Source organism: Tasmannia lanceolata, unplaced genomic scaffold, assembly GCF_043159265.1.
Source record: "Tasmannia lanceolata isolate RefF3 unplaced genomic scaffold, GAP_Taslan_0.1 ptg000037l, whole genome shotgun sequence".
Lineage (NCBI taxonomy): Eukaryota > Viridiplantae > Streptophyta > Magnoliopsida > Canellales > Winteraceae > Tasmannia > Tasmannia lanceolata.
In genome coordinates this window covers 4,173,243-4,200,497 of record NW_027518714.1, presented here as the reverse complement: position 1 = coordinate 4,200,497, position 27,255 = coordinate 4,173,243, and the positions used below count along the sequence as shown (strand labels likewise).

The window sequence follows — 27,255 nt, the reverse complement described above, 5'->3', positions numbered from 1 at the left end:
GCATTTTAATGCTATTATTAGTATTATTTGCAAATAGTTATATTCTTGGAAACCAATTGCATATAAAATTGATTACAAATTGTTCTAGAGGTATTCTAAGAGGATCTCCTCCCCCCCGCCTCCCGCGCCGAAAAAAAAAAATTCTGATGTTTACACACAAATTGCACTGGAAATTTAACTAAATTATGTCAAAGCGAAGATCTCCAAAAACTGTCTTAAGATTGTTGGTCATATTTGTTGGTGGTAGTGGTGGAGATATAGAGTAAGACTCTTCAAGGAGTGTTAAAATTGTCGCTTTTTTTTTTAAGGCAAATTTTGCCTCCACCAGTTGAAGAAGAGGTGTGCACCAAGTTTTCAACAAATTGCATCCAGATAGACCCGAATCACCCTTGAACTTGACAAGCATGATAACAAGGCGAGTCTCTATTTCTTCAGTAAACAAAAACTATAACAAAAGAGGAAAACAGCGCAAAAAGCAAAAGAACGGAGCAAAAGACCTTCGGAAGCTCTAGAAATTAATCACAATTTTAGTATTGTGAGTTTGTAGAACGTTTTCTTTTTTTGCAAAGATGGATTTAAAATCTTTTTATAGACTTGCTGGTGGCTTTTCACCTCTTATCATGATTGTTCAATGTGGGTTTAATCCTGGCCGTTAGATCGTTCTAGCTTGCAACTCTACGGTTCAGATTGTTTCCAGATTGTAAGCTTTATCAAGAGTAAATTCTCATTTTGTCCCATAACATATATTTTACCATTTGATCACAACTGATTGCCAATGTCATTGTTGGATCGTGATTGATCGCAGTCTGTGGTTCGGACTTTTACTCTCTTACTTAAAAAATTCCATTTTCAAACTTTTACTCTATAACTTCCAACCGGTTGTAATCTTTTTATTGCTTTCTCGTCGTGGAAGATTGTGTCCTTGCCTGTGGATGTAATCTTGGCAAAACCACATAAAGCTTGGTATGCATAGTGTGATTTGTTCTCATTTACTTCTTTTCTGCCGGATTGGATTCATTTTTGTCCCATCAAATATCATAACATTGCCTGCTACCGAGCGCTAAACACAAAAGATTGGCATGTAGACTCAATGGTAACTGTGATAGCCAGCAACAAAATTTAGAGATGGTGATAGTGTACCAATCCAAAACAAGATGGTGTATATCTCTATCTTAAAATTGATGGTGTGACATACTCTTGCCATGCCATGAATCATCTGATCAAGTTATTCTTAAGGCTGAGTTTGGTTGCACAAACGTTCGGCATTCATTAGAATTTCAAAAGTGAAGCCCAATAAGTAATTTTTTTTTAGGAAGGAGCCTAACAAGCCCCTTCTTTTTAGCATTTTCCTTCTTAAAATATACATACCACAACAAGGGGGTGCCAATATCATATTTTTCCCTTGCTACTTAGAGACAGCTGCACCTATCATACGCACATGCCCTCTCACACATATGACCACACATGCACGTGATCTTGCAATAGCCATAACCCTATTTTAATACCCTCAAGGTGGAATTTCCACATTTATTAGACACAAAAAAAGGAATTGGTGGGAATCAGCAAATGAGCAAGGGCAAAAAGGGAAATAACAAGTTTGTAATTTTACAACGGGATAAGATATAATTGTAATATTAAAAAGAGCAAGATGGGTGGCCTCCTGGTCCGGAAAAGCTACGGTCACATCGGCACGTGGTCGCTGATTCCGCCAGTTATTAAAGACTTTTCCTGTAAAACCGTTTTGAGTCTCAACCATTCCCAGCTGTAGTTAGCTGTCTCTCCCCCCCTTCCCAATCTTTCTCCCATGTGACTATCCCTTCCAAAACCTCAGGGGCACAAACAATAGAAAGGTAGATACAAGAAAAACAGACCCATCATAGAATACAAAGTAGATAGATAGAGAGAAGCAGAATCTGTATCAGAAGAGGATATGAAGAGTTAGGAGACAGAGAGACTACTACCCATTTGCATTTCTAAGAGCTTTGATGTTGCTTTGGGTTTCATTCATTAGAAGGATTGTAGATATTGAGATACTACTACTCATATTCTCAAAGCTTTGATGTTGTTTTGGAACTCTTTCATTACATAATTGATGATTTGTAGAGATAGAGAGACTGAGAGACTACTACCCATTTGCATTGCTCATAGATTTGATGTTGTTTTGGGTTTTATTCATTTCATAATTGATGAATTGTAGACATAGAGAGACTGCTACCCATTTGCATTTCTCAAGTATTTGTAGTTTTTAGTTGTAGCCATTGCTGCATTTATTAATTAATTGGATGTGTTTGCATTGAATTGTTCTCCAAAAATGGGACAATTGCCACCTAAAATCCCAAACATGTCCCCCAATTGGGCTAATTTCACTCACCGAAGAGCTCCCTCTGTTGGAAACATATTACCCAACAACACCCAGCCCTCATGGGTAGACGAATTCCTCGACTTCTCATCGGTAAAGCGAGGATCCCAACGGAGATCCGCAAGTGACTCAATTGCCTTCCTAGAAGCCCCTTTGGCTGAGGAATGCCGGAGCTACGAATTTGACCGTTTGGATGACGATCAGCTCATGTCCATGTTCTCCGATGACATTTCAGAGACTGTCCCACCTATGGTCACAAAATCGAGCCCCTCTACACCGTCAGATCACAACAGCATCAATGATGAGAGGCCAACACCGTTGGATCAGCAGCCTCGGAATGAACCGGAGGTCCAGAGCTTGTGCAAATTAGACCCAGAAAATGCTGCTCCTTCAACCACAGCGGGAGATCCAATTGACCCCAAGAGGGTCAAGAGGTAATGCAGCCCCCTTGACATGGAAATTGAGATTGAATTATTTCTTAATTATCTAATGATTCCATTTGGGCTTTTTAGGATCTTAGCAAACAGGCAATCCGCGCAGAGATCACGAGTGAGGAAGCTACAATACATCTCTGAGCTCGAACGTAGTGTCTCTTCGTTACAGGTATGTCATGGGAATGAAATGAAGCTTGTAAATTATATTAAACTCCCAAAACCCAGTAAAATGTTTAGTTTGTATGCTCAAATCCTCATAAGTAATAAGTTGACCTAATTATCACAGTATTATCTGCTAATTCCCCTAATTTGATTCTAAATATGTTTATTTTATGTGGAAATTTAGACCGAAGTGTCGGCATTGTCGCCTCATGTCGCATTTCTCGATCATCAGCGCTTAGTTCTTAACGTAGATAACAGTGCGCTTAAGCAAAGGATTGCCGCTCTAGCTCAAGAGAAAATTTTCAAGGATGGTAAGTAGTTACTAATTAATAGCATTAAATGAGCTTAATTAATACATCCTTACCAATATAAGGCTTACAAAGACACCAATTCACCACCCTGTTCTTTTATCTAGTCTCTTATAGAATTATTGCTGGAATGAAATGGCTTTCATTTATAAAGTACATTAGCAAATTCACCTAATTAATGTTTTGTGAGAGGTCTAAAAAGCCAAGTATCCCACTTAATTAACAAAGCAATCATACACACCTCTGGGTTTTGTCCTTTTTTTTTTATCTTTTTTACTCTTTCTCCATAGAGATCAAATTCCTAATGAGTTAATGGAAATTGGTCTCTAAAACCTATATACATCTAATCTACTCAAACCCACCTGTTTACTCTTACCAGAAATTTAAAAAAAAATTATAAAGTACACCCCATCTTTGCTCAAGAAAAACTATTACCACCTTAAAAAACAGGTCCTCAAGTTTCATAAAATTAGAAAACTCACAAAAGAAAAAAGCTTTCAGCTAGTCACATAAGAGAAATCTTGCAAGCTCTCTCTCTCTCTCTCACTCTGTGTGTGTGTGTGTTTTCTCATGGGGTTTAATTAATTTTGATGGTAAATACAGCGCACCAAGAAGCACTGAAGAAGGAAATAGAGAGACTGAGGCATGTTTATCACCAACAGAACATTAAGAAAATGAGGAACACCACTCTCTCTGATCCCAAGCTATGTACGGACAATGAGCTACTCAGCTGAAGGGAGAAAGAGAGAGTAGGGAACTGTGTTTTTCCACTGAGCTGCGGCCTCACGTGAATGCTTTCCTTACGGGTGAGACCCCACCACTTGAGGGATAAGGGTTTTGTCTTTGTTTTATTGCATTGGGTTTGGGTCTGGTTGGGGGCTTTGGATATAAAGAAGTTGAGTGGTGTTGTGATGGCAGTGTAAGGAATCGTTTTGTTTAATTGGGAAGGGTGGTGTTCTATTCTTCTATGTATTTTATCCAATTTTTTTCTTTATTTTTGTTTTGTTTATGGGGCAAAAGATGGTGGGGTGTGGGGATATAGGAAAGGGGTTGTCGGGCTGTTTGATGTCTGATTGTTGTACCCTTCTTGTGTTTTGCATTGGGAGCAATAATGTTCTGCTTTTGTAATTTTTTTCTGAAAGAAAAAAAGAAGAGAGGAAAAGGAACCTCAATAAGTTCTACTTTCATGCCATGCTTGCGGAATGTATTAATTGGCTTAATTAATTTTTTTTGAATGGTAATGAATTAAATTTAAAAAATTAGTAATATGAAAGAAGGAAACAAGACACGGGGCTGCCCCCGGCTATCGAGATGATAAAAAAACAATACAATAGTGAGAGAAAAAGAGGGAAACCACTAGATGCATGCTTCAAGGTGGGAAAATATTCAAAGATTTCCAGCTCCACCCTTGCACTACCATCCCTAGCAAGTTTTTTGGCCTCTGAATTCACTGATCTCCTCATGTGATGGTACAAGATGGATGCTCCATCAATCCAATCACAGATTTTGTCGATCCATTGAGCAAACCACCAAGAAGGAACTTCCTTCCCTTCTAACCACTTGATCACGTTTAAGGAATCTCCCTCCACTATGACCTTTTCTAAGATATTTTTCTCCATCGACTTTATTCCTTGGCCCTAATCTCGGCCTCGTTGGAGTCGTCAGTTCCTATTGGGCCCGAAAAAGCCCAAATAGTATATCCATTCTCATCTTTGAGAATCTCCCCAATTCTAACCATTCCAGGGTTGCCTAATCTTTATCCATCGAAGTTCATCTTTAACACGCTACTGTCAGGAGGTTCCAGCGGCTGAGTGATCTGAGTAATCGTAGGTTGAGCCTACTACTAAAGCCAACCTCTAACTGATGATGCCAAAATCAGGATCTGGGCGTCGGGCGAGCGCTATCGGCAAAACCAGCAGCTTAGGTTGGTAGAGCTCCTATTCATGGGTGCCTGCGCTCATAGAAAACAACGTTAGAAGGGCCCCGGAGTGGGGACTTGGGGGCACCCTCCGACGCTCAAGTCAGGTATCGGTATCACAGATATCTAAGCAAGACTAATAGAGATAAACATGCTTATGGGGGGGGGGGGAGAAGAGTGTCCCTTACCATTGAGCAAGGGGGTGCATTTTATAGGCTCAGAGTTCTTACACCATGTTTTGGTGTATAAGCCATGTGTCCTTGTGCATGCCAAGTTTTTAGCATGTTTGCCACTTGTCGTAGTGCTTGCCATGCATTAGCATGTATGCCATGTGTCTAAAGTAAAAGGGAAATTTATTTATTTTCCCCCCAACACTTGTCTTTATACTTTTCTTGATCATAAGTAGATTCCTTTGGTATAAGGGTGACACGTGGCGAGCTCTAACCACCAAGAAGGAACTTACTTCCCTTCTAACCACTTGATCATGTTTAAGGAATCTCCCTCCACTATGACCTTTTCTAAGATATTTTTCTTCATCAACTTTATTCCTTGGCCCTAATCTCGGTCTCGTTGGAGTCGTCAGTTCCTATTGGGCCCGAAAAAGCCCAAATAGTATATCCATTCTCATCTTTGAGAATCTCCCCAATTCTAACCATTCCAGGGTTGCCTAATCTTTATCCATCGAGAATCTCCCCATGCAAAGATCATCCACTGACACAAGTCGAAAACTAGGCATGGTTCTTACGCATGCTATTATCAAGGCAATTGATTTTATGTATGTAGAGGTGTGGAACCCGATCCGAGAGAGGCGGGAGGACGGGCCCCCACGCGAGTCTCGAGATCATCCACGTGAAGGAGAGCTCCGCCAAGGAACTCTCGAAAGAGTGCCCCTCACAGCATGAGCGGCGATGTGAAGTGAGATACCTCTCGATTCGGGGACCAGCCCGGATTCGAGACGCACTTTAAACAAAGAAAGAGTCGCCATCCAAGGAAGTAGGCCCTGGATCCCATGCTGTGCTCTGTCGCAACAGATAACCAGAGATATAAAAGGTCCGTGCCTGATGACGAATGGGGAAGGGGTTAGGCGCCCCCAATTCGCCCAAGTGCGAGCACCTGGTCTCTTATGCCATTTATTATTAACTTTGAAGAATTTTGGGCAAAAATCATGTGAAATGGGAACCATCATCCCCGAGATAACGTCTATCTAAGCATGCATGACCCGGGGATGGGCAAAGAAAGTGAACATCCAAATCCTAACTCATCGCATCTAATCCTAACTCATCACATCTAAGAAAGCAATAAACAATCGCATGCATAGCTACAGCTAAACAGATAATGACAGATATAATGAGATAAGGAAAACAAATATCTAAGTTTAGACAGATAATCAAGTTAAGACGAATGGATAAACGCTATAGCTAAGCAATCAAAGCAGTAAGGTAAACACACTAGCATGCGAGCCTATGCAAGAGATAAGACTAAGAAAATGGCAATCGATCGCACGCTAGAAGAACAAACAAACTAGAATGCATAAGAAATCTAAGATAAGCGCACAGCAAGCTAAAAGGTGTAAGAAAAGAAAGAAATCGGAAAATCAACGGCACGTGAGAACCAAAATGCCAGGGGAAAGAAGATGGAACACACGATAGGCTCAGAGGGCGATTCAAAAGGAATCAAGCCCAGCGATCCTAATCTGCTGAAGATCGGACAAGTCTCGCGATCTTCATAACCTATCGTTGGGCTCAGCGAGGGCAATCCCTATAAAGGGGCCACACTACGTCATCGCCCGTCCCAAAACCCGATAAAACATCAGAAAACCGATGGAAACCGAAAATCACATGAAAACCGGAAATGGAATGAAAAGAGGGCTCCGAGTGACCGGACAACCACCATCCTTGCCCATTTTTGTTTTTGTTTTGAAATGTTTGAAAATATTTATTAAAAATGTTTGACTGAACTTGGGTGGACGAAAAGATGAGAAATATTTGTAAAATGGTGATTTAAAAAAAAGGTGACTGGACTCAGGATGCCAGCAGCACGCCTGAGCTGCCTACGTACCCCTCAGCTAGGGATCAAGCCATTCGTAGTTCGGACTAGATTTTCCTAACTACACTCTAATGACTCGAGATTTTTGAGATTTTTGATTTTTCAGATGTTTTTGATTTTTTTCGACACAAGAGGACAGAATCCTATCATCACAAGGGGAGGACAGACTCCTGATATCCCGCAAAGGTTGGACAGCATCCTATGCTTTGCGGGGGGGAATGAACAGAATAACAACTCTGCAAGGGTTGGACAGCATCCTATACCTTGCAGGAGTGAATAGAAAAAAATGCACGACTTGATGAGAGGGTGGACAGAATCCTAACCCCTATGATGATAGGACAGACCCCTGAAAGACTGAAGGACTGACTCCTATGCTGAAGACTGACTCTGAAAGATGGAAGGACGGAATCCTAAATTTTATGAAGGGATAGGATAGAATCCTAAACTCTACAGGGGTAGGACAGACACCTGTAGACACCCCATTTTGACCGTACCCCAAGCTATCATTTTGAATAAAAATTCCATCAGATGAGTGTTTCAAGGTCCCAAATTGTGCCCTAGGCTAGCTTAGGGTCCCACCAAGGTCCCTGTGAAATTTCGTCAAGATCCGAGCACGTTTGCCTGGCGAACGAGCCAGGGCAGTGTCGTGGTACAAGTTCAGAAGGGCGAAGGCGAAATATGTCATTTCCCGTATACAAGAGGGCATTCTTGGAAATTTCTATTGCTTCCTTCACAAGCAATCTTTGGTGGCCATTAGATCAGATCAAAGGGTTAGGACTCATGTAAAGGTGAGTGAATTTTTGCCTTGTTCTCTACTTAGACCACCCATGTCAATATAAGAAAATATTGAGAAGTGCCTTGGGGTGGGCTGTCTGGGGAATAAAAGGGGGCAAAAATATCATTTTCCTTCTTAAGAGCCCAAATCAATTAGGGTTTTGGGGGAGGCCTCTTCATTCTCTTCTCCAAGAGGGAGCCCCATCGGCAGCCGCATAGCAGAGAGAAGCAGAGGGAGAGAAATTTACAGAAAAGAAATCGAGCAGAGAGGGGAAGAGCCATTGCCACCATTCTTTTTCTTCTTCTTCTTCTCCCAACCATCACCTCCATTTTTCATTTATCCCTAATCCAAACCCATCCTCTGCAAATCCGACCGAGCACCACCATCTCCCACCATTCGAACCCACCGGAATCCATTACCCACCGGAGCTTCACCACCTACACCCCCATCGACCGCCTCCAATCAAACCCCCATTTAACCCCAAACCCCTTTTCCATTTCGGAAAATCACAGAGAGAGACGAGAGCAGAGGGAGATCTCATATTTTTGCAGGGAGAGAGAAAGAGATTGCAAGGAGAGGGAGAGTGCTTCTTCTCCGGCCAGCACCTCCTCCGACCAAATCCTCGCCGCCATCTCCTCCTCCTTCTTCTTCCTCTTCTTCATCTTCTACCTCCATCAATCCCCACCAATATTCCCACCACCTTCTTCCATCACCCAAACGACCAAAACCCCCTTCTCATTTACCCATTCAATTCCAACCTCCATGGATTCCGGTGGCTTTGCCGGAATCCGGTCATTCCCCTCTACAAACCCTCTTCAACCCCACTTCATTTTCTCCACTTCCAAACCCCCAACCGCCATTTCCACCATCCAGCTCTCCTACTGCCGACACTTCCATCTCCCCCTTTTCTAGAAAACCCTCTTCCATTTCCCATCACCATTGATTCCGGCAATTTCGCCGGAATCCGACCAAACCACCTCTCAGCCGCCCCTCATTCCCACTTCTTAATCTCCAAAACCCTTTTCATTTTCCTCTCAAACCCTCTTCTCCACCATTATCACCACCACCATCAACCTCCACTCAAACCCACTCCGAACCAGAAACCCATATCCATTGTCCCCCATCGCTCCTCCATTAAACCCTCTTTGAAATCCATACCGACGGATTTTCGTTTCTCATACCCAAACACCCAAAACCCACTTCGATTTCTCTACTGCCCAAACCCATAAATCCAATCTGACCCTTTTCCCATCTCCTAACCATAGACCAAACCCATCTCTGACCACCTCCTCCCTCTCTGCAACCCATTTCCATCTATAAAAAAAAAAAAATCATTTGCAAGAGAAAAGCAGAGAGAGAGAGAGAGAGAGAGAGAGAGAGAGAGAGGGAGAGGGAGAGGGAAAGGAGAATCCGATCCCCTCTACCCATCTTCTCCGGTGGGTTCTTCACCGGAGCCCGGCCAATCTTCAACCGCATCCTCCAGCGAGCCACTATCTCTGCGCCGTTGTCGTCGTGACCAACGTCTCAACCCGTTGGCAATTCTGCCATGGCTAATTGATTCCCCAAAGGATTAAGGAGCTGCTGTCCATTGCATTATCCTGCTGTAAGTGTAGTTGGTTCCATCAAGTTCTTTATGCCTTATTCTTGGTCTACGCTACTCTGTGTGCATTGCTCCTTCGATTTTCTTGTGTTTTATGCTGAATTCGAGTAAGAAATGGCTAGACAAATATAGGGTTTTCTTTGGAATTTTCATAAAATGCAAAGCCCATATTTTCTTTGATCTGTTCTCAGCAAGGAAATGATAATCCCATTACTGATTTTGTGGAAATTGGAGTACTTGCAAACCAATTGAGATTTTCTCTTTGTTATGTTCGAGTATATGGTTTGAAGATTTTTTCTTTCACGGTGTATGTGAGTCCAAGTCATTTGGGTATCCGTAAAGGCAATTGAGATTTTCTTATTTTTGTGTGGGTCTTGGCTGATGGCATATGGGCAAAATAACTTTGGTTTCTTTCCCTCTGTGTTTGGAGATGTGGCTTAAAGTTTTCTTTTGTGGTATATGTTAGTTCTAGTTGGTAGAGCTTTTGCAGGGAAATGGTGATTCTCACTCTTATGGGTTTATTTGCTTTGGTTTGAGCATTGATTGAGAGGCTTGTATTTAGAAGGAATCAAGAATAGGAGCCATTCTTGCAGCTTCATTTCTTTTGGAGCTTTAGTTCTCGAAGTTCTCGCCCGTAAGGAGAAAAAAATAGGACCTTGTTAGAAACTCCAATGTTTGATTTCATGTCTTTGTATCATGGGGCGATGAAGGCGATAGCCCAAGCCCATCCTTTAGAGGACCTACCTTGTCTTGATGATACCCTATGTCCTCTTTCTCTTTCTTTAGGTAGAGATCTCTTACCTTTTAGGTGCCTTCTAATTGAAGATAACCCTTTCGTTGTGAGGGCGATGAAGGCGCTAGCCCAAGCCCATCTTTAGGGGACTCGCTCAATCCAAGTAGCGCTCCCTTCTTTTGTTTAGTAGGCCTACCCAACCTTTTGGATTTCTTTTAACCATTTTTTTTTAAAAAAAAGAACCCTTCTCGGGCAATGATAAAGTTACTTGGAGTCCGTCTTTATGTTTTGTGACTCACCGCTTCGCACTTGGATCTGCACAAGTTGATGTCCCCTGTATGCACTAAATTTTTTACTAATTGGAGTTATCATAATCTTTTGATATTTCTAATACTCTTCTTATCTTAAGCATTGAGTTAGGTTCTGAAGACAATAATGAATGGACTGTTCAGGTGAGATTATCTTGAAGCTTATCATATTTGTTTAATCTTATTTAAATAAATTGTTTTAGGAAAGAAGGAGATCAGATGACTACTCTAGTCGATATTATCGACATGAGTATTGTCTGATTTCAAGGCGGGATTAGAAATATTATCTTGTGTATTATGATATCAGATGATTACTTTAGCATCATCTGATTTCATCCCCATATTGGGGTGGTGTTTGTGGTTGGGCATAGAAGTGTTTGATATTGTTTTTGCTTTATTAGGCTATCCAGCGGCTGGTCTGGACTAATTTATGTTGTTTACCATTTTATGATTGCTATAGGTTGTGTATTTTTTAATTGAAAATTCTTCTTTGCTTAACACTTGATTTATTTTTATAATAATTGAATGGAAATCTGAGTTTACTTAATAACCTTTTTCTTCACTTTGATTAGAGACTAACTCAGTCTTGTTAGAGCTTTGCTTGCTTGGGATCTTGGATCGTTTTCTCTGTTCTCTTTCTTGTTGTGGATCGTCTCTTTGAGACGCTAGTTGCTTATTCGGGGTTTCCCCTTTTGCTTTAGGGCTTTGCCCTAGTTTGTGGTTGTTCTTGCGTGTTCCCTTTAAGATTGAAAACATTTAAAGGTCCAGAGCATTGGAAAAGCTTTAAAAATCCAAAAACATTTAAAAAACTTTAAAAATATCAAAAACATTTGAAAAACATAAAAAACCTTTAAAAAAATCTAAAGTGTTGAGTGTTTTCTTTTATAAGCGTAGTTTGAGAGTTCGTTTCGAACTACGTTGGCTTGATCCTCTTCCACGAGGTACGTAGTGCAGCTTGGGATTTACATCCCAAGTCCAGCCAAACTTTGTAAATAAATGCTTTAACCCCCTTTTTTTTTCTTCAAAACCTTGTTTTCAACAAGATCTTCCTCTAGAGTTAGGAGTTTGTCCTAGATAGAGAGTTTTAGAGTTAGGAGTTTGTCCTAGATAGAGAGTTTTAGAGTTAGGAGTTTGTCTTGGATTTGTTGTGTGCTTGTTTGTGTTTGTTTTAGAGTTAGGGGTTTGTCCTAGAGTTATAGGAGCGCCTCCGTCCGGTCAGTTGGCGATTCACATCGCCGACTGATGACTAGGTCTAAGATGCGTTAGCGATCCCATTGTTTTCCTTAGGACGCACAGCCTAGTTACACGTAGGTTGTAGGAACCACCTGCATTAGCTTAAGGCTAACCTGTATTTAGTTAGGGCATATAGGGTGTCCTAAAATCCACAATTCACTGGAATTTAAATAATCGTACAAGAAACTTTAATAACTGGTCCGGTCTTTTAGATCGAGTCTAGGATAGAGGGCTAGGTGTCTTAGGCATCATAGCTTAGAATAGGCGCGAAGAACTACGTTGCCTTGATTCTCGTGGAGGCGGGGATACGTAGGCTTCTTTGGATGAATATCAGACCATCCGAGGACTTGGGCTAAATCGTTTAGAGTCTTAGGATTTGTTGTGTTGTGTTATATTGTATATTTTGTTGTGTTTTCTTACTTTCTTATACTGATCCTGTACCTTTAGCTATAGCTTGCATGTGTTTGCACATCAGAACTTAAGGCCAGTTAGGTATGTCACTCATAACCTAGTTGTCATTAGGTGACACGTCTTTTATCTTACTTTATGTGTGTTTATTATTTCACCCCTGAGTCATGCATGATCAAGTAGACGTTCACTCGGGGATATTTGTTCCCATTTCACATGATTTTTGCTCAAAACTCTTCGAGGTTAATAATAAATTGCATAAGAGACCAAGTGTTCGCACTCGGGCGAATTGGGGACGCTCTTCGGACCTTCTCCATTCGTCATCAGGCACGGACCTTTTGTATCTCTGGTTATCCATTGCAAAGAGAGCATTTGTTTTGGTTCCATGGCTTGTCCATGGATGGCGACTCTGAGTTATTTTTAGATATATCTTGGTTTCGAGCCCTGGCTCCGGATCAGGATATGTCTCTTTCTTTTTATATCGCCACTCATGCTATGCTGTGAGGGTGGCATCCGTTTCGAGAGTTCCTTGGCAGAGCTCTCATTCACGTTGTGGAGATCTTTGAGGATTGCAGGAGGGATCTTGCGTCCCTCGGCACCGTCCTCGGATCGGGGTCCACAACACCTAAACCCTAGGATGGTAAGACTGACTCCTAAACTCTCTAGGACTGACTCTAAAGAGGAAGAAATCCCTTAACCTGCGAAGACTCTAAGGCAGGAAGGGAAGGGGTTGGCTCAAGATACATTCCGTCATAGCCTGCTCGAAGAAAAGAAACCGAAAAAACCGATGGAATGACCGAATGCCGCTGATAAAAATCCTGAACTCTAGTGAAAATCCCGTTGACGAGAGGACTCCCATATGAAACCCGAATATAGATACAAAGCCCGGATGGGAAGAAAAGATAAGGAGAAAGGATGGGCTCCGAGTAGCCCTATCTTAGCCTCTAACGGCGGGCCGCGCTTTCAAACGCCTCTCTCTTTTATCAAAGCAGTGCTCAGAGGCTCCATAGTTCTACACTAAAAACAAAACACATGCACTTAACGGAACTAAAGAAGAGCATAAGCACGACTACAAAACCTAGCAAACAAGTACAGATGTGTAGACGTCAAAATATGGTAGTGGAACTTACATCTTCTTTGAGGGAATGATATCAACATAGCTCTGTTTTTATACTCATGTATTTCCTTATAGCAATTAATCAAAGGCTACTATAGCTCCCGAAAATAGGGACTCTAATAAACTAATCAGGGTCAGGAAGACAAGACAGCCTTGTGGAATTATTAAACATGGTTACGCTAATATCATTTTCCTTACTGTAACACACCAGACCTCTTAAAAAAAACTAGTGTACATGAGAGAGTAGATTTACCGAGGATGGAATATGAAGATGGAGGCTCCTTCTCCTGGTTTGCCACTCCAGTACGCTCGCAGAAATAGGCCAGAATCAAATTCTCTCCTGGACCACCCGATGAAAGAAAATTTTCAAACGGCAGTTGAGAAATTGACCGGATTACAAAGAGGGTCCAGATTCGGGTTCCGAGATAGCGAGGGCCGAATCTGTGGGTTTTGCCAGAGATGGGAGGTTGGGAAAACAATCGTCGGAGAAGATGGTCTGTAGGGGCAGAGATGGGAATTGAAGTGGAGTGGCTGGACGGTGGTGGATGGCCGGTGGAGGTTTTAAAAGAAAGAAAGAAAAAAAGAAGAAGAAAGAAATGGGTTAGAGATGGCAGAGGAGTGAGGAGGGTTTGGGTTAGAGGTGAAGGTGGAAGTGGAGGCGGTGGCCGGTCGGAGAGGGTCTGATGTGGGTTGTGGTGGTTTGATGCGGGTTGGCGGATGAGATGGAGGTGGTTACGGTGGTGGATTTTTGGGTTTGGAGGTTTAAAAATAAAGAAAATAAAAAATGGTGGTGGTGATGGGTGGTTTTTTTAATGGAGGTGGGTTTCGATTTTGGAGGTGAGGGTTGGAGGAGATGAGGGTGGGAGAGGGTTTTCGAATGGGTTTGGGGTGGTCAATGGCGGCTGGTGGTGGAGGATGGTGGAAAAAATGGGTTTCGGTTTTCGGTTTGGGGTGGAGATGGTGGCTGGCGGTGGAGGTTGCAGAAAGAGGGAAAGATGGAGGAGAAGGTGCGGTGGTGGGTGGCTGTTGGTGGTGGAGATGAAGGTAGAGGACGGTGGTGGTGGCGCCGGATTTTCGAAATGTATAAATGGGTTTCGGTTTTGGGTTTGGGGTGGAGATGGTGGCTGTCGGTGGAGGATGGTGGAAAAAATGGGTTTTGGTGGAGAGGTTAGGTGGAGCTGAGAAGGTGGCCGGAGTTTGTAGTGGTGATGCCGGATTCCGGTTGGAGGTGGATGGTCGGATTCCGGTTGGGTTGCCGGAGATTGGAGGAATGGCCGGAGGAGGTGGAATGGTAGTGTTAGAATGGGTTTGAGATAATTGGTTTTGAGGAGATGGCCGCCGGGGAGTCGCCCTACCGGAAGTTGGAGGGTGGTGGAGGCAGACCGAAGGTGGAGGTGGAGGTGGAGGTGGATATGTGGAAGGTTGATGGTGGTGGTGGCCGGAGATGGAAGATGGTGGCCTGGAGAGGTGGCTGCAAAGGTGGTGGCCGGAATCCGGTTGGGTGGCCGGAGTCCGGTGGAAACTCCTTCTCTCTCCCTCTCTCTCTCTCTCTTTGTATCTTTTGTCTTTTTCTTCCCCCCTTTGAAAAACCCTAATTAGTTGGGTTTTGTAGCAAAGGGAAGATTCCCTTTTCCTTGCACAATCCTAGTCTTCTATTTGATCCAAGGGCCCTTAGGGGTTGCTTAAGGCTAAAGTAATGCGGAGATTACGAAAATGCCCTTCCCAAGTTAACAAATCCCATAAAACTCTCTTGGCCTTTTATAATAAAAGGGGATGATATCCGCACACCCATATTTTGACAATTCACCCCAACACCTCTATTTTTTTATTATTGCACACACTCCGCTTGTCCTATTTTCCATTTTTCGCCCGATTGCCCCGAAATTTTGCGGGGATAACCTTGGGAATATAAACAACCCCCCGGGAAATTTGTACCCACGAATGCGGGCCACAAGCTGATGGAAACTCAGGCTACCCTCTCATTTTGGGCCCACTTTCTCTGAAAATTATTCAACTTAGGGATCTTTAGGGCCCGGTCAAAATGGGGTGTCTACAAGAGGAAATGAGGAGACTTTACTAGTTAATTGGCTTAATTAATTACTATTTAAATTTTGAAATTTTAGATTTCTTTAGAGAAAGTGAAATTTTTATAAAAGGTTAGATATGACTTGCAAGAAAATGACCATGCATCCATGTCATATGTCCTCGTCTTCTCATGATTAGGACCATTGATCGGAGTGGCCATCACAAAGTGACTCATGGGTCCAAGTCTCATGATTAAAAGAGATATCATTTACAATATTTAGAAGGGAAATGATATTCCCCCGTCACCCCTCACCCGACCCCACGCCACCCCCAACACACACACACACCGTTATTCGTTTAAGTTTTGAAGGCACAGAAAAATGTTAAGGGGGTGTTCATCCAACTGAACGCTGGATCAAGGGAATCGAGCCAGACTTGTAATGGCCAAAATTTTCATGGACTCGGTTGCTATACACGTGCCTATGTGTGCATGCATGGGTCGATGCAATACATGGATGTTTCCCTTTGTTTCTTTCGCCGTAAGATGGGCGTAAAACAAATTTTACACCAATTTTTCACAAATGAAAGTAAAATTTCAATTTCACCCATTTTTATGTCGAAGAAACAGAGCATTAATGAAAATAATGCTAGTCTTAAAAGGCATTCTCAAAAACTACTAGGAATTGTAGCTAGAGATTTGCTAGCGTACATCGCAGAAGGCATTTTCGCGGATGGCCTGTCGCAGGTGAGAGCATCATATCCCTTGTAACTAACAAACAACACTGAAATATGGTAATTTACGAAGGAAATGTGTTACATATCTGAAATATTAATGGTTGGTTGATAGTCTATATTATTTGCATCGAATAGTGGTGCCATAGATGAAAAAGACCAAAATGCCCTCTTCTTCTTTTTTAATTTTTTCTATTTTTTCATCTCTACCGCCGCCGCCGGCCATCGTTGCAGCTCGGAAGTGGAAGAGGAGAAACAAGCAGAAAGAGGAGAGGAAGAGGAAGACGAAGAGGAAGAAAAAGATGAAGAAAAGAGGACGAAGACGAAGACGAAGGAAAAATATGAATCGATGCTGGAAAAATGAAAATGAAGAGAGAAAAAATGAAGAAGATTAATCGATGCCGGAAAAAAAATGGAAAATGCCAGAAAAATAAAAAAAAAGATGAGGAAGAAGAAAAAGTTCAAGTCGAGCCGGGAAAAGTTTGGACCGTGTCGGGAAAAGTTCAGGTCAAGTTAGGGATAGTTCGGGCTGTTCGGATTGTGTCAGAAAAAGTTGGAGTCGAGTCATTTTTGTCTTATTCATTTATTTCATTTGAGTGGCTGCTCTGTAATGCAACAACCAGCCTTGAAATGCCTTAATGCAAAATTTTATAGCTGAGAGGTCATTAGAAAACTTACCAGAGGATGATTTACAATTGGTGGTTCGTGACATTTTTTCAGTTTGAGGGCTGCTAGCAAAATGGGATTTTGTTTGGAAAATAAAACGAAACCCTTTTGCTTTGACAATTTGACAGATGGACAAGAAGACAATGAAGTGAGAGCTTGATTCCCACGAAATGAAAAAATCACTGGAAATGACCAAATCGTGGGTCAATTCCACTTAGGGTGTGTTTGGATCGCTGGAATTCGGAATTAGTATCGTATCTGAAACCAATTTAGGCGATTCTGATGTTTGGTTTCATTTGTGTAATGGAATGAAAAACCGCGCTCGACTCCGACCGAAAAAAGAAGGAATATCGGGCGCCAATCGATACCCGCTTAGGCGGGTGGTATTCTGATTCCGAGAGTCAGAGGAAAATAAAGGCGTCAATATTCTCTCTGAGATTTTCTCAATTTTTGCTTCCGTTTTAAGACCTTCTTCCCTCTTAAGCTTCCAAAAAATGCCCATCTTCCTGCCGTGCAAATCAAGGGCAAGTATGCCCCTCTCTCTCTCTCTCTCTCTCTCTCTCTCTGTTAGGAGCTTAGTTCTATTCAAGAACTCTCAGGAAAAGACAGTAAGATCAGAAGAAGAAGGGGAAGAACAAGAACAAGAAAATCTTGAATTTCTTATCAAAAAACAGAACTACATTACTGGTTTCGAGGCACCAGAACCTCCATCACACAAAGAACATAAACTTCTACACATTTTTCATACCCCTACCTTCCCTACCTTCCCATCTTTATATCCCTTCCCTCATCTCAACTGACTCTCAACTGTTTAACTACTCCCTAACAACTCTAACTGAATTAGTTATTCAATCTCTCAGCCCAGCTGGCAATCTCTTAGCCTAGCTGGCATTACTCTGTTTCTGCTGACTCTCCTCAATTGTGTTGTGGCTCCTCTCTCTCTCTCTCTCTTTTCTAGATGATTAAAACCCACTCCCTCCCTCCCTCTCTCTCTCTCTCTCTATTTGTTTCTAGGTGATCAAAACCCACTCTCTCCCTCCCTCTCTCTTTCTGGGTGATCTAAACCCTCTCTCTCTCTCTCTCTCTCTCTCTCCCTCTCTCTGTTTATGGGTTTCTCTGTCTCTGATTTTAATTGAAACCCAAATATGGGTTCTCTCTCTCTCTCTCAAATTTTGATTGAAACCCAAATATGGGTCTCTCTCTCTCTCTCTCTCTCTCTCTCTCTCTCTCTCTCTCTCTCATTTTGATTGAAACCCAAATAGGGGTCTCCCTCTCTCTTTTTCTCTCTGATTTTGATTGAAACCCAAATATGGGTCTCTCTCTATCTGAAACACAAATATGGGTCTCTCTCTCTCTCTCTCTCTCTCTCTCTCTGTCGGCGCAGATTGAGTGCTCTCTCTCTCTCTCTATGTGGACGAAGCTATTGAATCGTCTTTAAGTCAACATTTTATTTTGGTTTTTCTTGATTCCCCTTATCTTTTCAAAGAATGGGCAGACATCTTATCCATAATGGTTGTTTATAGCAGTTACTGTAATTCTCTTTCTTGGTAGATGTAATTTATGTGCAGCATTTGCATGGTTTGTAGGAAGTTTTGGGCATTTTAATTGTGGATATGTGGAAGCTTATCCAGAAAAAAGTGGAATTTGCTGTGGTTTTAGAAATGTCAAATGCACTGTTGTAATTTATTCTTCACATGTATCTGAAATGTGGAATGACCTAGGGTAATTTATTTTAAACAAGTTACAGGCACATTGTATCCCAGTTTTGGGTTTTATAAATATTAAATTATTCAGGAAAAGTGTAATTTCTTGTAGTTTATGTAGTATAAATTTCCTTGCTTTCACAACCATAGCACGGGCCATAATACTGAAAAAAAACAAGTATTATTAATTGAAATAAATATTGAAAATTCGATTCCATTCTGGTATTGGTTTGGGTGATACCAAATGCTAGAATGGGAATCATGATTGATTCCCTAGAGAAATTCCAGTGCTTACACAAACACTGGAATTGGAATCATATATTATCCGCTTATGGAGGGAATTGGAATTGGATTGGTATGTGATACCGATACCGATTCCCAATTCCGGCGATCCTTGGTTTTCTTTTTTTCTCACGCTTCTAGCGAAGACCACGACGTGAGAAACTTGTCATCACGCGTCTGAAGTCACACTAGTCAATTTTTTACCGGCATTAATTTTGTGTTTATCGCTTTTGAGTATCTTCGCATAAGTCTAAAATGTCGCTTTAGTAATGAATATGTGATCACTATGTCCCACTCAATCTCCATCGTTTGCCTTTAGGCCTTGTTTGGCTCCAAGGAAAAACATTTCATACGGACTTTTTTTCCATGGAATTTTTTGTTTCCACGACTTAGAGTCAAACGATATATTAAAGGCCATGTCTAAGAATTTTTTTCCATGATAAATTAGTGTCTCCAAGTGATGAGAGAGAGGGGTGGGGCCGTGGGAGAAGGAGTGATTTGAAAGGGCACTAATAAGTTGAGGGGAAGAAGTGGTTGAAAAATCAGGAAAAAGACGATCATATTTTGAGTGGAGTTTTTTGTTTCGTGATTTTTTTAGGCTTTTCTTTCCCTCTCCTCACTCAATGCCCCCGAGTATGTATTCCTCTCCCACCGTCGACCCTCACCATTGGGTAAGCTAATATTCCAGGAAAGCAATTTCATTGTAGCAAAACGTGCCTTGAGTGATATCTTTATAAGTTAACCTCAGCCCTTCACAGGAAAGTGAAAGGCTGATTTTGTGCGGCACACTTAGTGGCAACAAAGGTGAAGGAGCCTCCCATTTTTAAGTGGAAAAATAGTTTTAACATTTGTTTTAGGCCCATTTTACATGGAAAGAAACAGAACCATAGTCCTTAGGCCATGTTTGGCAGCCAGGAATTTCCTTTTTCATGATAAATCAGTGTCTCCAAGTTGTGAGAGAGGGAGAGAGAGAATTAAGAGGTGGCCATTGAGATGAGCAAAATGTCTTACCTTTTCGTTTCCTATTTTTAGCCACTTCACCCGCTATACACCTCTCTCAACACTAGGAGACACGATTTATCATGAAAAAAAATTCATGGTAGCCAACCGTGGGCATGCTTGGCAACCATCAAAAAAAAATTCATGGAGTCCGGACTTACCTAGTGTGATAGATGAGCAAAGTGGCGGGGAGGAATAGAGATTTGAGGGAGTGATGAGGGACGAGAGGATGTAATGAGCTGGAAATAAGGAAAGATAAATTTCTTGCTCTTGGATTAAATTTTCTGACAAATGACCCATCAAAAAAAATTTTCTGACAAATGCCAACACCATTTAAGCTGTCACCGGCAACCGGATGTGACAAAATGGGGTCATATTCACAATGACCCCATTTTAAAACTTAGTGGCCTTCATCCCCTAAGCATTTATAAGGTGAATTTGATCATATAATGCATGAAACTTCTATGGAGTTTGATTTTCTACATCCAGGGCCGGACTTTGGGGGTGCTCTGGAGCGTCGTTATGCACGCTCTCACACTCCAAGCTTATAGAATTCCATTCTTCAGTGTCTGCTGCTGAGGGTGTTGAAGTTCTCTCTTGAAGTTGAATTTGCCCATTGTCCCAGTATTTTACTAGTGTCACAGTTCGTTTCCACACGCTCTCATTCATGGGAGATGCATTGCCTCCATCACCCACATGGAGGCGATGTATTTTATAAACTAAGTGAGCAAGGAAGAGTAGAAGAACAATGGTGGAAGTGCCCCCTGTAATGACAAAGAGCCCCCAAAAATTGGCTAGGCTCAGGCTCTCGGTGTTAACATTGCTCGTCGAACATTTGGAGAAAGAGGAGACCAAGTTTTTTTCCAATTGCCTTATTTTTGCATTCTCTGATAGTTTTAAGATGGCTGTAGAGATGTCAGTTGCTAGTGGAGAACCCAGTGGAAATACCTGCCAACAGAAGGGAGAACTTTAGCTACTTCAGGTAGATGCATGAGGAATTTTCTGGGCACACCCTATAATGAATGGTTTTGATCACCCGAGTTTTTATATGGTGGCCGTGAAAATTTATATGGTGGCCGACTGTGAAAATCAGACGGGCAGGGTGTCAAAACCCGGGCCCTTGATTTTTCATCCTGGTCAAACCGCCTTTTTTGACTTCCCACTTAGATGAAAAATCAAGGGGCAGGGTGTCACGTCTGATTTTCACGGTCGGGCACCATATAAATTCTCTGTTCACCCAAATAATGTGGACTCCATTGTATTTTTGGGTAGGTGCATGCACAACCGTCAACACATTTTTGGGGTGATCCAAAGTATTCATTTGTTAGGACTTGACGTAGATAGGGTGTGCCCTAGAAAATATTCTCCAAATCCTTGTGTGTGTTCCATTTTAAACCTCCACAAATCAGAGAGTTAGTATCATCCTATGAAGACGATTTTATGGGCGCACCCTATGGCCAAACAAATGAGTAGTTAATTTGGATCACGGCAAACAGTGTGGGGCCATTATATTTTTGGGCTACAATTGCAAACATGGTCGTCCACTATACACTCTATACTTATTTCATAAAGTAAGAATATATAGGGTGGATGGCCGTGCATGCACGTGCAACCCAACAAAACAGTGAGGCTAATATTTTTTGGGTGATCCAAACCATTCATTTGTTGGGACATGGCGTAGATAGGGTGTGTGTGCATAAAATATTTTGCAATAGGATGATCCTAACCTTTTCATCCCTGGTGTGTGCCATCCATTTTAAACCTCCACGGGTTAGGACTATACCAAGAAGAAGATTTTCTAGGCACACCCTATCTGCATCAGGGTCTAGCAAAGGAATGGTTTATATCACCTAAACAAAGTGGGACCCACAGTTTTTTGGGCTGCACGTGCATGCCCACTCAGGCACCCTAAAAACTTCAGCTTTTGATAGCTGGTTGAACAATAAAAGACAAGTTGAATTTGTCTCATTATTAAATTATCAGTGTCTATACACAGTACGTGTTTAAAAATGTGGATGCGACGCAGAATGCGGCGACGAAAAATCCTTGTCGACTCAGCGCGGACGCGGCCAAGAATGCGGTTGATGAGGTCATAACTCAAGTGAGTCAAAGGAGTTTTTATTAAAGGAGTTTTTATTGATTATCTTAAAAACAAAGGAGTTTTTATTGACTCTATAGGGCAAAATGCAGAACGCGGATACGGTGCAACGCGAAATGCAGCAAAGGTAAGAGGGAATCGACTCGGGGAAGTACATGCAGACGTGGGGGAGTTTTTAAACCATGCCTATATATATTGGACATTAAATATTCAGTGGGAGAAAGGAAACTACTTACAAAGCCGAATCCTCCCAATCTGTAGGTTGGACCAGCAATGGCAAACCCTTTGCAGTACTTGGCGAGGAAAACCTTGAGATAGGGGAGCTCAAGAAATGCAGCTGCGATCTTTCCGCTTCTGAGATCTTCTGGATAATCGTCGGCCGTTGAGACTTTGATGATGTTTTTTGAGGGGAAATGCAAGACATCCTGCAGGTATTTCAGGACGAAGGAGTCACCGTCGCAACCAACCATGGCATTGCTCTTCCTTAACGAATCGATATCATTTACCGTCGGTTCCAATCTTTGGACTGTCAGCATGGAGGTTAGACTGGCTGTATAGCTCGAAGTTAATATTAATACCACAAACAGCCACACCACGATCACTACTCGAGAGAAGTTGCTACGTAGTCTCTCCCCTAAGAAGAAGAAGAAGAAAAAGAAGAAAATGATGAGAAGAAATGAATATGAAATATTATAATGCAGAAGAAGAAAATTTCATGGTTGCCAAACATGGCAGTAGAGACTCTAGTCTACTGATATTAGCACTACAATATTTGTTAATGACACGAACTCACCCTGTCTTTTCCTTTTTAACTGGCTCCTGCTAGATATAGAGTAATGCTAGAGAAACCGAGAGTACGACCTAAAAGGGGACCGAACAAATAGCTTATTGCCACAATATCACAAGTGACGTGAGATTTCTCTTAAGTATAGGGAATCAGAAAAAATAATGTTTTTCTTGAACACATGTCATTTTCTCATTACAGGTCCCCTGCTAGGTGATACTCTCGGTCTCCATATGATCCTTTTAGGAATTGTAATAGCTTTTGATAGCTAGTTATATAATAAAAGACAAGGTGAGTTTTCGTTATTATAAAAAACCGGTAATACTTACTGTGGGCGAAGAAGAGTGTGGAGAAGGTGAACCAGAGCATGGTGCCGACCTGGCTCCGCCATGGTCCCCTAAAATCTGGGTTCCTTCGGTGCTCCAAAAACCATACGACGAAGCCCGTGTATACAAAGATGGCTCCAGTCACAGCCCACATGGGCTTGGTGAAGGGCCTCATGAACAACCAAGCCTTCCTAGAGCCTTCCTCCTTAACAGTGACCAGCATTGAAAGTCCTGACTCATCGTAAGGCTGACTAAATTCTACGTACTCAGATCGTTCGGCCAAGATTGTAGTGTCCCCGACAACGGCATCGAATTTCTGCCACGAATTTGTCATCATTTTAGAGTAGAAAAACAAATAGACAAGTAGTACAAAGCTAGTTGTAAGATAGAGACATCTCTAATTAAGGATGACTAAGTCATCCAATAATATTCATAATTAGAAGTAGACTTTGACTGAAATAGAAGCTCAAACTTTGACTAAGTCATCCAATAATGGAGCACAGTACATAACGGCGGTAGATGAAAAATTACTGTGCTCCATCTATAAGAAATTATATGATGCCCGACCGTCAAAATAAAGGGCGGAGAGAGACAAACCCTCTCACCCTTGATTTACGATCCAGCAAAAAGTCAAAAAAGGCAGCTTTTGTTGGATTGCAAATCAAGGGTGGAGGGGTTCTCTCTCTCCGCCCTTTATGTTTTGATGGTCGGGCACATATAAGTTCTCTTTTTCTATATAGGAAAAATAACCAAAGTTGTTGGAGTTCGCAAAGTGATGGAGAAAGCCAGAAAGGGGCATGTATTTGGCCACCCAACTCCACCAGATCACAAAAATAATAATAAAATACTCCATCCAAATCACAAAATGATTTAAGTTACCGTGAAAAATGGAAAACTAATGGAGAGGTCGGTTAGGACTAGAATATTATTTCCAACCCTTGGGAGTATTTAAATAAATCTCAATGGGTTTTGACCCCGTCTAATTGAAGCTTTTGTGGGGGTATCGGTGTTCATTAATTGCAGGTGATGTTTACAAACAGGAAGGAAAGAGCTGAACTTCTAGAAAGTCTAGTCATTAGTAACAAGGATGCTGTAATCCCCAAATTTTCCCAGGTAAGAGAAAGACAAATTGACTCTACTTATTAGTTATATTATCTTTAACTTTCTTATGTTTTTGTTAGGTGAATTGCTAGCTTCCATCACAAAAGGCATTTCACGGCTAGTCTGTCACACATATGACCACCCACCTCGTGCATGGAGACAAAAGCTGTTGTCTTCATTCATGAGGTGGCTGGTCTGACATGCGACAGACCAGCTACGAAATGCCTTCTGCAATGGACCCTAGCAGATCCCGTTAGTTAAAATACAAGGATTTGATGGTTAGTTACTTCAACATTTTTTTTTGTCACAGAACGTACATTTGTTATGGGGAGAGAACGACCAGATTTTCAATATCGAGCTTGCTAAGAATATGAAGGAGTAAGTTTAAACGCTCTTGTTTTTTAGCAAGCTTTTTAAAGTTTTTATTAAGCAGAAAGTCAGTATTACGGTCAATGGCGAAAAGGCAACTCTTGAATTTGTTTTGATTGACCGTGTCATTTTGACTTTTGATAATTGGGCCAGACAAGAATCAACTTTGGCAAATGGTAACTAATTTCTATGGGTGATTGCGGGCATCTCTAAGGAATAGTACCCCCCTCAAAATGGGGTGAGGATACCCTATGTCATAAAAAAAAGAAAAAAGAAAAAAGTGGAGAAGCTGTGTGTTAAAAACATGCTTTTAAATATAGACAGAAACCTGAAATTTCTATCCAAAATTTTGGGTTTCGATGGAGACTGAAAGCGAAATCCCTAATACCCGAAACGTTACTTTATTTCCGTCTAAAAATTTTGAAATTTCAGTTCAAAATTTAAGGAATATCACCAAAAAAATCTGGATTTAATTCATTATTTAATATTTTCACGAAATTTCAGCCGAAATTACTGGAATTTTTTACTTGGCTGAAACTTCGGTAATTTGGGCCGAAATTTTGTACAAGATAAAATATTTACTTTACTTGATTTCGTTGGATTTGGTTCGAAATTTCAAGCCGAAATTTGAAATCATGCGTAGAATTGTAATAATCACCTTGTAATAGACCTCTTTGACGAGATCATTGTATGTGCCATCGTAGGGCACAAACTCGTGAGGCAGATCGTAGGGCAAGAGTTTCACAGCCTCTTCGAAAACATCTATGCAAAATCCCGAAACGGATCCATTAACCACCTTAACGAACTGATTGAAGGCTGTTTTACCGGGAACTCCGATTATTAGTGGTTTTGCATCGGTCGCAGCGACCCACCCTTTCGGGGTCGAAGTTTGGCCTCCGGGCCAGAAAACCTTCGACTCCAATTTCACTCCACCTTTTTCTTCAATTGCACTGTTTGAAAATCCGAATTCCGGCGACCAGAATCCGAGTTCTCTATAACTCTTTCCGATCACATTAATAATTTGAAAAGTCGGCATGCCCGTTAATTCCCCGTCTTCGAAACTGATTTTTCCACTCAATCCACTGAAATTGTTTGATAAGATACTTTCTACTAAATGTTCACCCCCTGTTGAATTCCTCTCTATAGCCTTACCCACTGCCCAAATGGAATCATAAGCACGTAGCGCAAAGATTCCTGGGTTGGGATTCTCTTCTTGGTCTGAATATTCTAATTGGAAGTTACGTCTGAATCTGATGTTGAAAGCTCGGAACTCCTTGGTTGTTTCTGAGAAGTAGGGCTTGATTCCTATAACACCTTGACTGTTGGAAATAACGGAGGAGTTAAAGGAATCAACGAGACTCGTGATACTGCTTGTAGTTATCCATACATAACCTTTTCCCATCATTCCCATTTTGTTTGCCTCCACGAAGAGACGAACTGCGAGCGGTAATGAAGAGTGCAACAGGACGAAGACTCTGCATTGCTGGCTATTAAGCTTCTCTAACTCTTCTAGAATACTGGTTTCAGGATCAGATAAAGAGGCCAAAGGTGGGATAACTAATTGGTTTTCGATCTCCGAACCCACTTCTCGGAGGGAGTCGGTGAGAAGTGTAATGGTTCCAGCATGGCCACCATAGGTGCTGTCTTCATAGATTACGGTAATTCTCCGCCACCCATAGGTGTCGACTATGGCTGCAACGCATTTCATCTCGGCAGAATTATTGTTACCCATCGGAATTAAGAACGGCCATCGCGCTGTCATCAGAGGGGGAGTGACGGTAGCTGTTGTTAGGGAAATAATTGGGACTTGTTCTCTGTTTATGGCATCAGCCACAAGCATAGCTTCCTCCCACGACGCCATGCCAACAATCACTTGTGCTTGATTCTGGTTTATGAGTTCTTCCACTGCATGTTGAAGTATAAATGATTAAATTACACCAACTCTAACAGCTTAAGCTTTTGGAGTAATTGGTTGTGTCCCATGGTTTCAGAGCTATTGCCCCAGGATAAGTCATACGTTCAAAACCCAACAACTCATTGAGGCAACACGTGAGGGGAGTATTGAAGTATAAATGATTGCTGTAAAAATGAAAAATAAAAAATGGAAGAGTTACCGGCGGAGACCGCTTGAAGGGGATTGCCACTGGAGTCGCTTATGTGGAGGGCTAATCTGGTAGTGGGAGACGAGTTGTTAAAGTCTTCGATTGCAATTTCCATGGCTATCTTTTCCTCTCTTCCGATGCGTGAATTGGCGTCGATAATGGCGCCAATGTTTGCTTGTAAGAGTCCGTTTTCAACTTGGGCTGTTACCTTTGCAGCATGAGAGAGGAGAAGAAAGGAGAAGAGGAAGACGAAAAGGGCTCGAGAAGGGAGGGAGTAGAGACGAGAGGGTAGCATTTTGGCCTTACTGAGAAGACAGGTGTTGTGCATTCTCTGCTTCTCTTAAGCTAACTAAACGAACTATACAGAGATCGGAATATATAGATAGTCAAATCTCCTTCTGGTCAAAGGTTTATTCTTGGAAGAAAAAAGCAATTTTAACATTCTACGTTATTACAGCTGTATAATGGGATGATATGGTCCTCCCATTTGATGGAGCTTGTCTTTCATGGCCTACCGCTCAAAATCTTATAGCACTACTAGTCAGAATGTGACTCTCGGGATCGATGGGAACAGAAAATTTTTGAAAGGAAGAGACATATTCACCCCCTTTTCTTCTCCGCACCACCCCCTCCAGTGTATTTACAACCAAGGTTTTAAATTTCAATT

At 41.7% G+C, this 27,255-nt stretch overlaps 2 protein-coding genes across 3 annotated transcripts; one reads left to right on the top strand and one right to left on the bottom strand.

Annotated features, from left to right (window-relative positions):
- Nucleotides 1–1,763: 1,763 nt before the first annotated feature.
- LOC143861206 (basic leucine zipper 34-like) lies at nucleotides 1,764–4,482 on the top strand. Of its 2 annotated transcripts, XM_077372141.1 has the most exons (4): nucleotides 1,764–2,793; nucleotides 2,872–2,962; nucleotides 3,140–3,266; nucleotides 3,867–4,478. In XM_077372141.1, the coding sequence occupies exons 1-4, from the start codon at nucleotides 2,312–2,314 to the stop codon at nucleotides 3,995–3,997; spliced, it is 831 nt and encodes a 276-aa protein (XP_077228256.1). In that variant the 5' UTR covers nucleotides 1,764–2,311; the 3' UTR covers nucleotides 3,998–4,478. The 2 variants fall into 2 exon arrangements, with proteins under 2 accessions (XP_077228256.1, XP_077228257.1); XM_077372142.1 differs by lacking the exon at nucleotides 3,140–3,266 and having other exon boundaries at nucleotides 3,867–4,482.
- Nucleotides 4,483–20,057: 15,575 nt separating this feature from the next.
- Nucleotides 20,058–26,918, bottom strand: LOC143861957 (glutamate receptor 2.9-like). Its single transcript, XM_077372936.1, has 5 exons — nucleotides 26,601–26,918; nucleotides 25,145–26,391; nucleotides 23,020–23,332; nucleotides 22,143–22,540; nucleotides 20,058–20,756 (listed from the first exon to the last, which is right to left on the bottom strand). Exons 1-5 carry the CDS (start codon nucleotides 26,914–26,916, stop codon nucleotides 20,271–20,273), a joined length of 2,760 nt encoding a protein of 919 aa, XP_077229051.1. The 5' UTR covers nucleotides 26,917–26,918; the 3' UTR covers nucleotides 20,058–20,270.
- Nucleotides 26,919–27,255: the final 337 nt, after the last annotated feature.

Coding starts and splice junctions, on each gene's coding strand:
- LOC143861206 (XM_077372141.1), top strand. CDS start 2,312: ATGGGACAATTGCCACCTAAAATCCCAAACATGTCCCCCAATTGGGCT. Junction 2,794..2,871: donor GACCCCAAGAGGGTCAAGAG/GTAATGCAGCCC, acceptor TGGGCTTTTTAG/GATCTTAGCAAACAGGCAAT. Junction 2,963..3,139: donor GTAGTGTCTCTTCGTTACAG/GTATGTCATGGG, acceptor GTGGAAATTTAG/ACCGAAGTGTCGGCATTGTC.
- LOC143861957 (XM_077372936.1), bottom strand. CDS start 26,916: ATGCACAACACCTGTCTTCTCAGTAAGGCCAAAATGCTACCCTCTCGT. Junction 23,333..25,144: donor TCAAAGAGGTCTATTACAAG/GTGATTATTACA, acceptor AATTCGTGGCAG/AAATTCGATGCCGTTGTCGG. Junction 22,541..23,019: donor CACACTCTTCTTCGCCCACA/GTAAGTATTACC, acceptor TCTTCTTCTTAG/GGGAGAGACTACGTAGCAAC.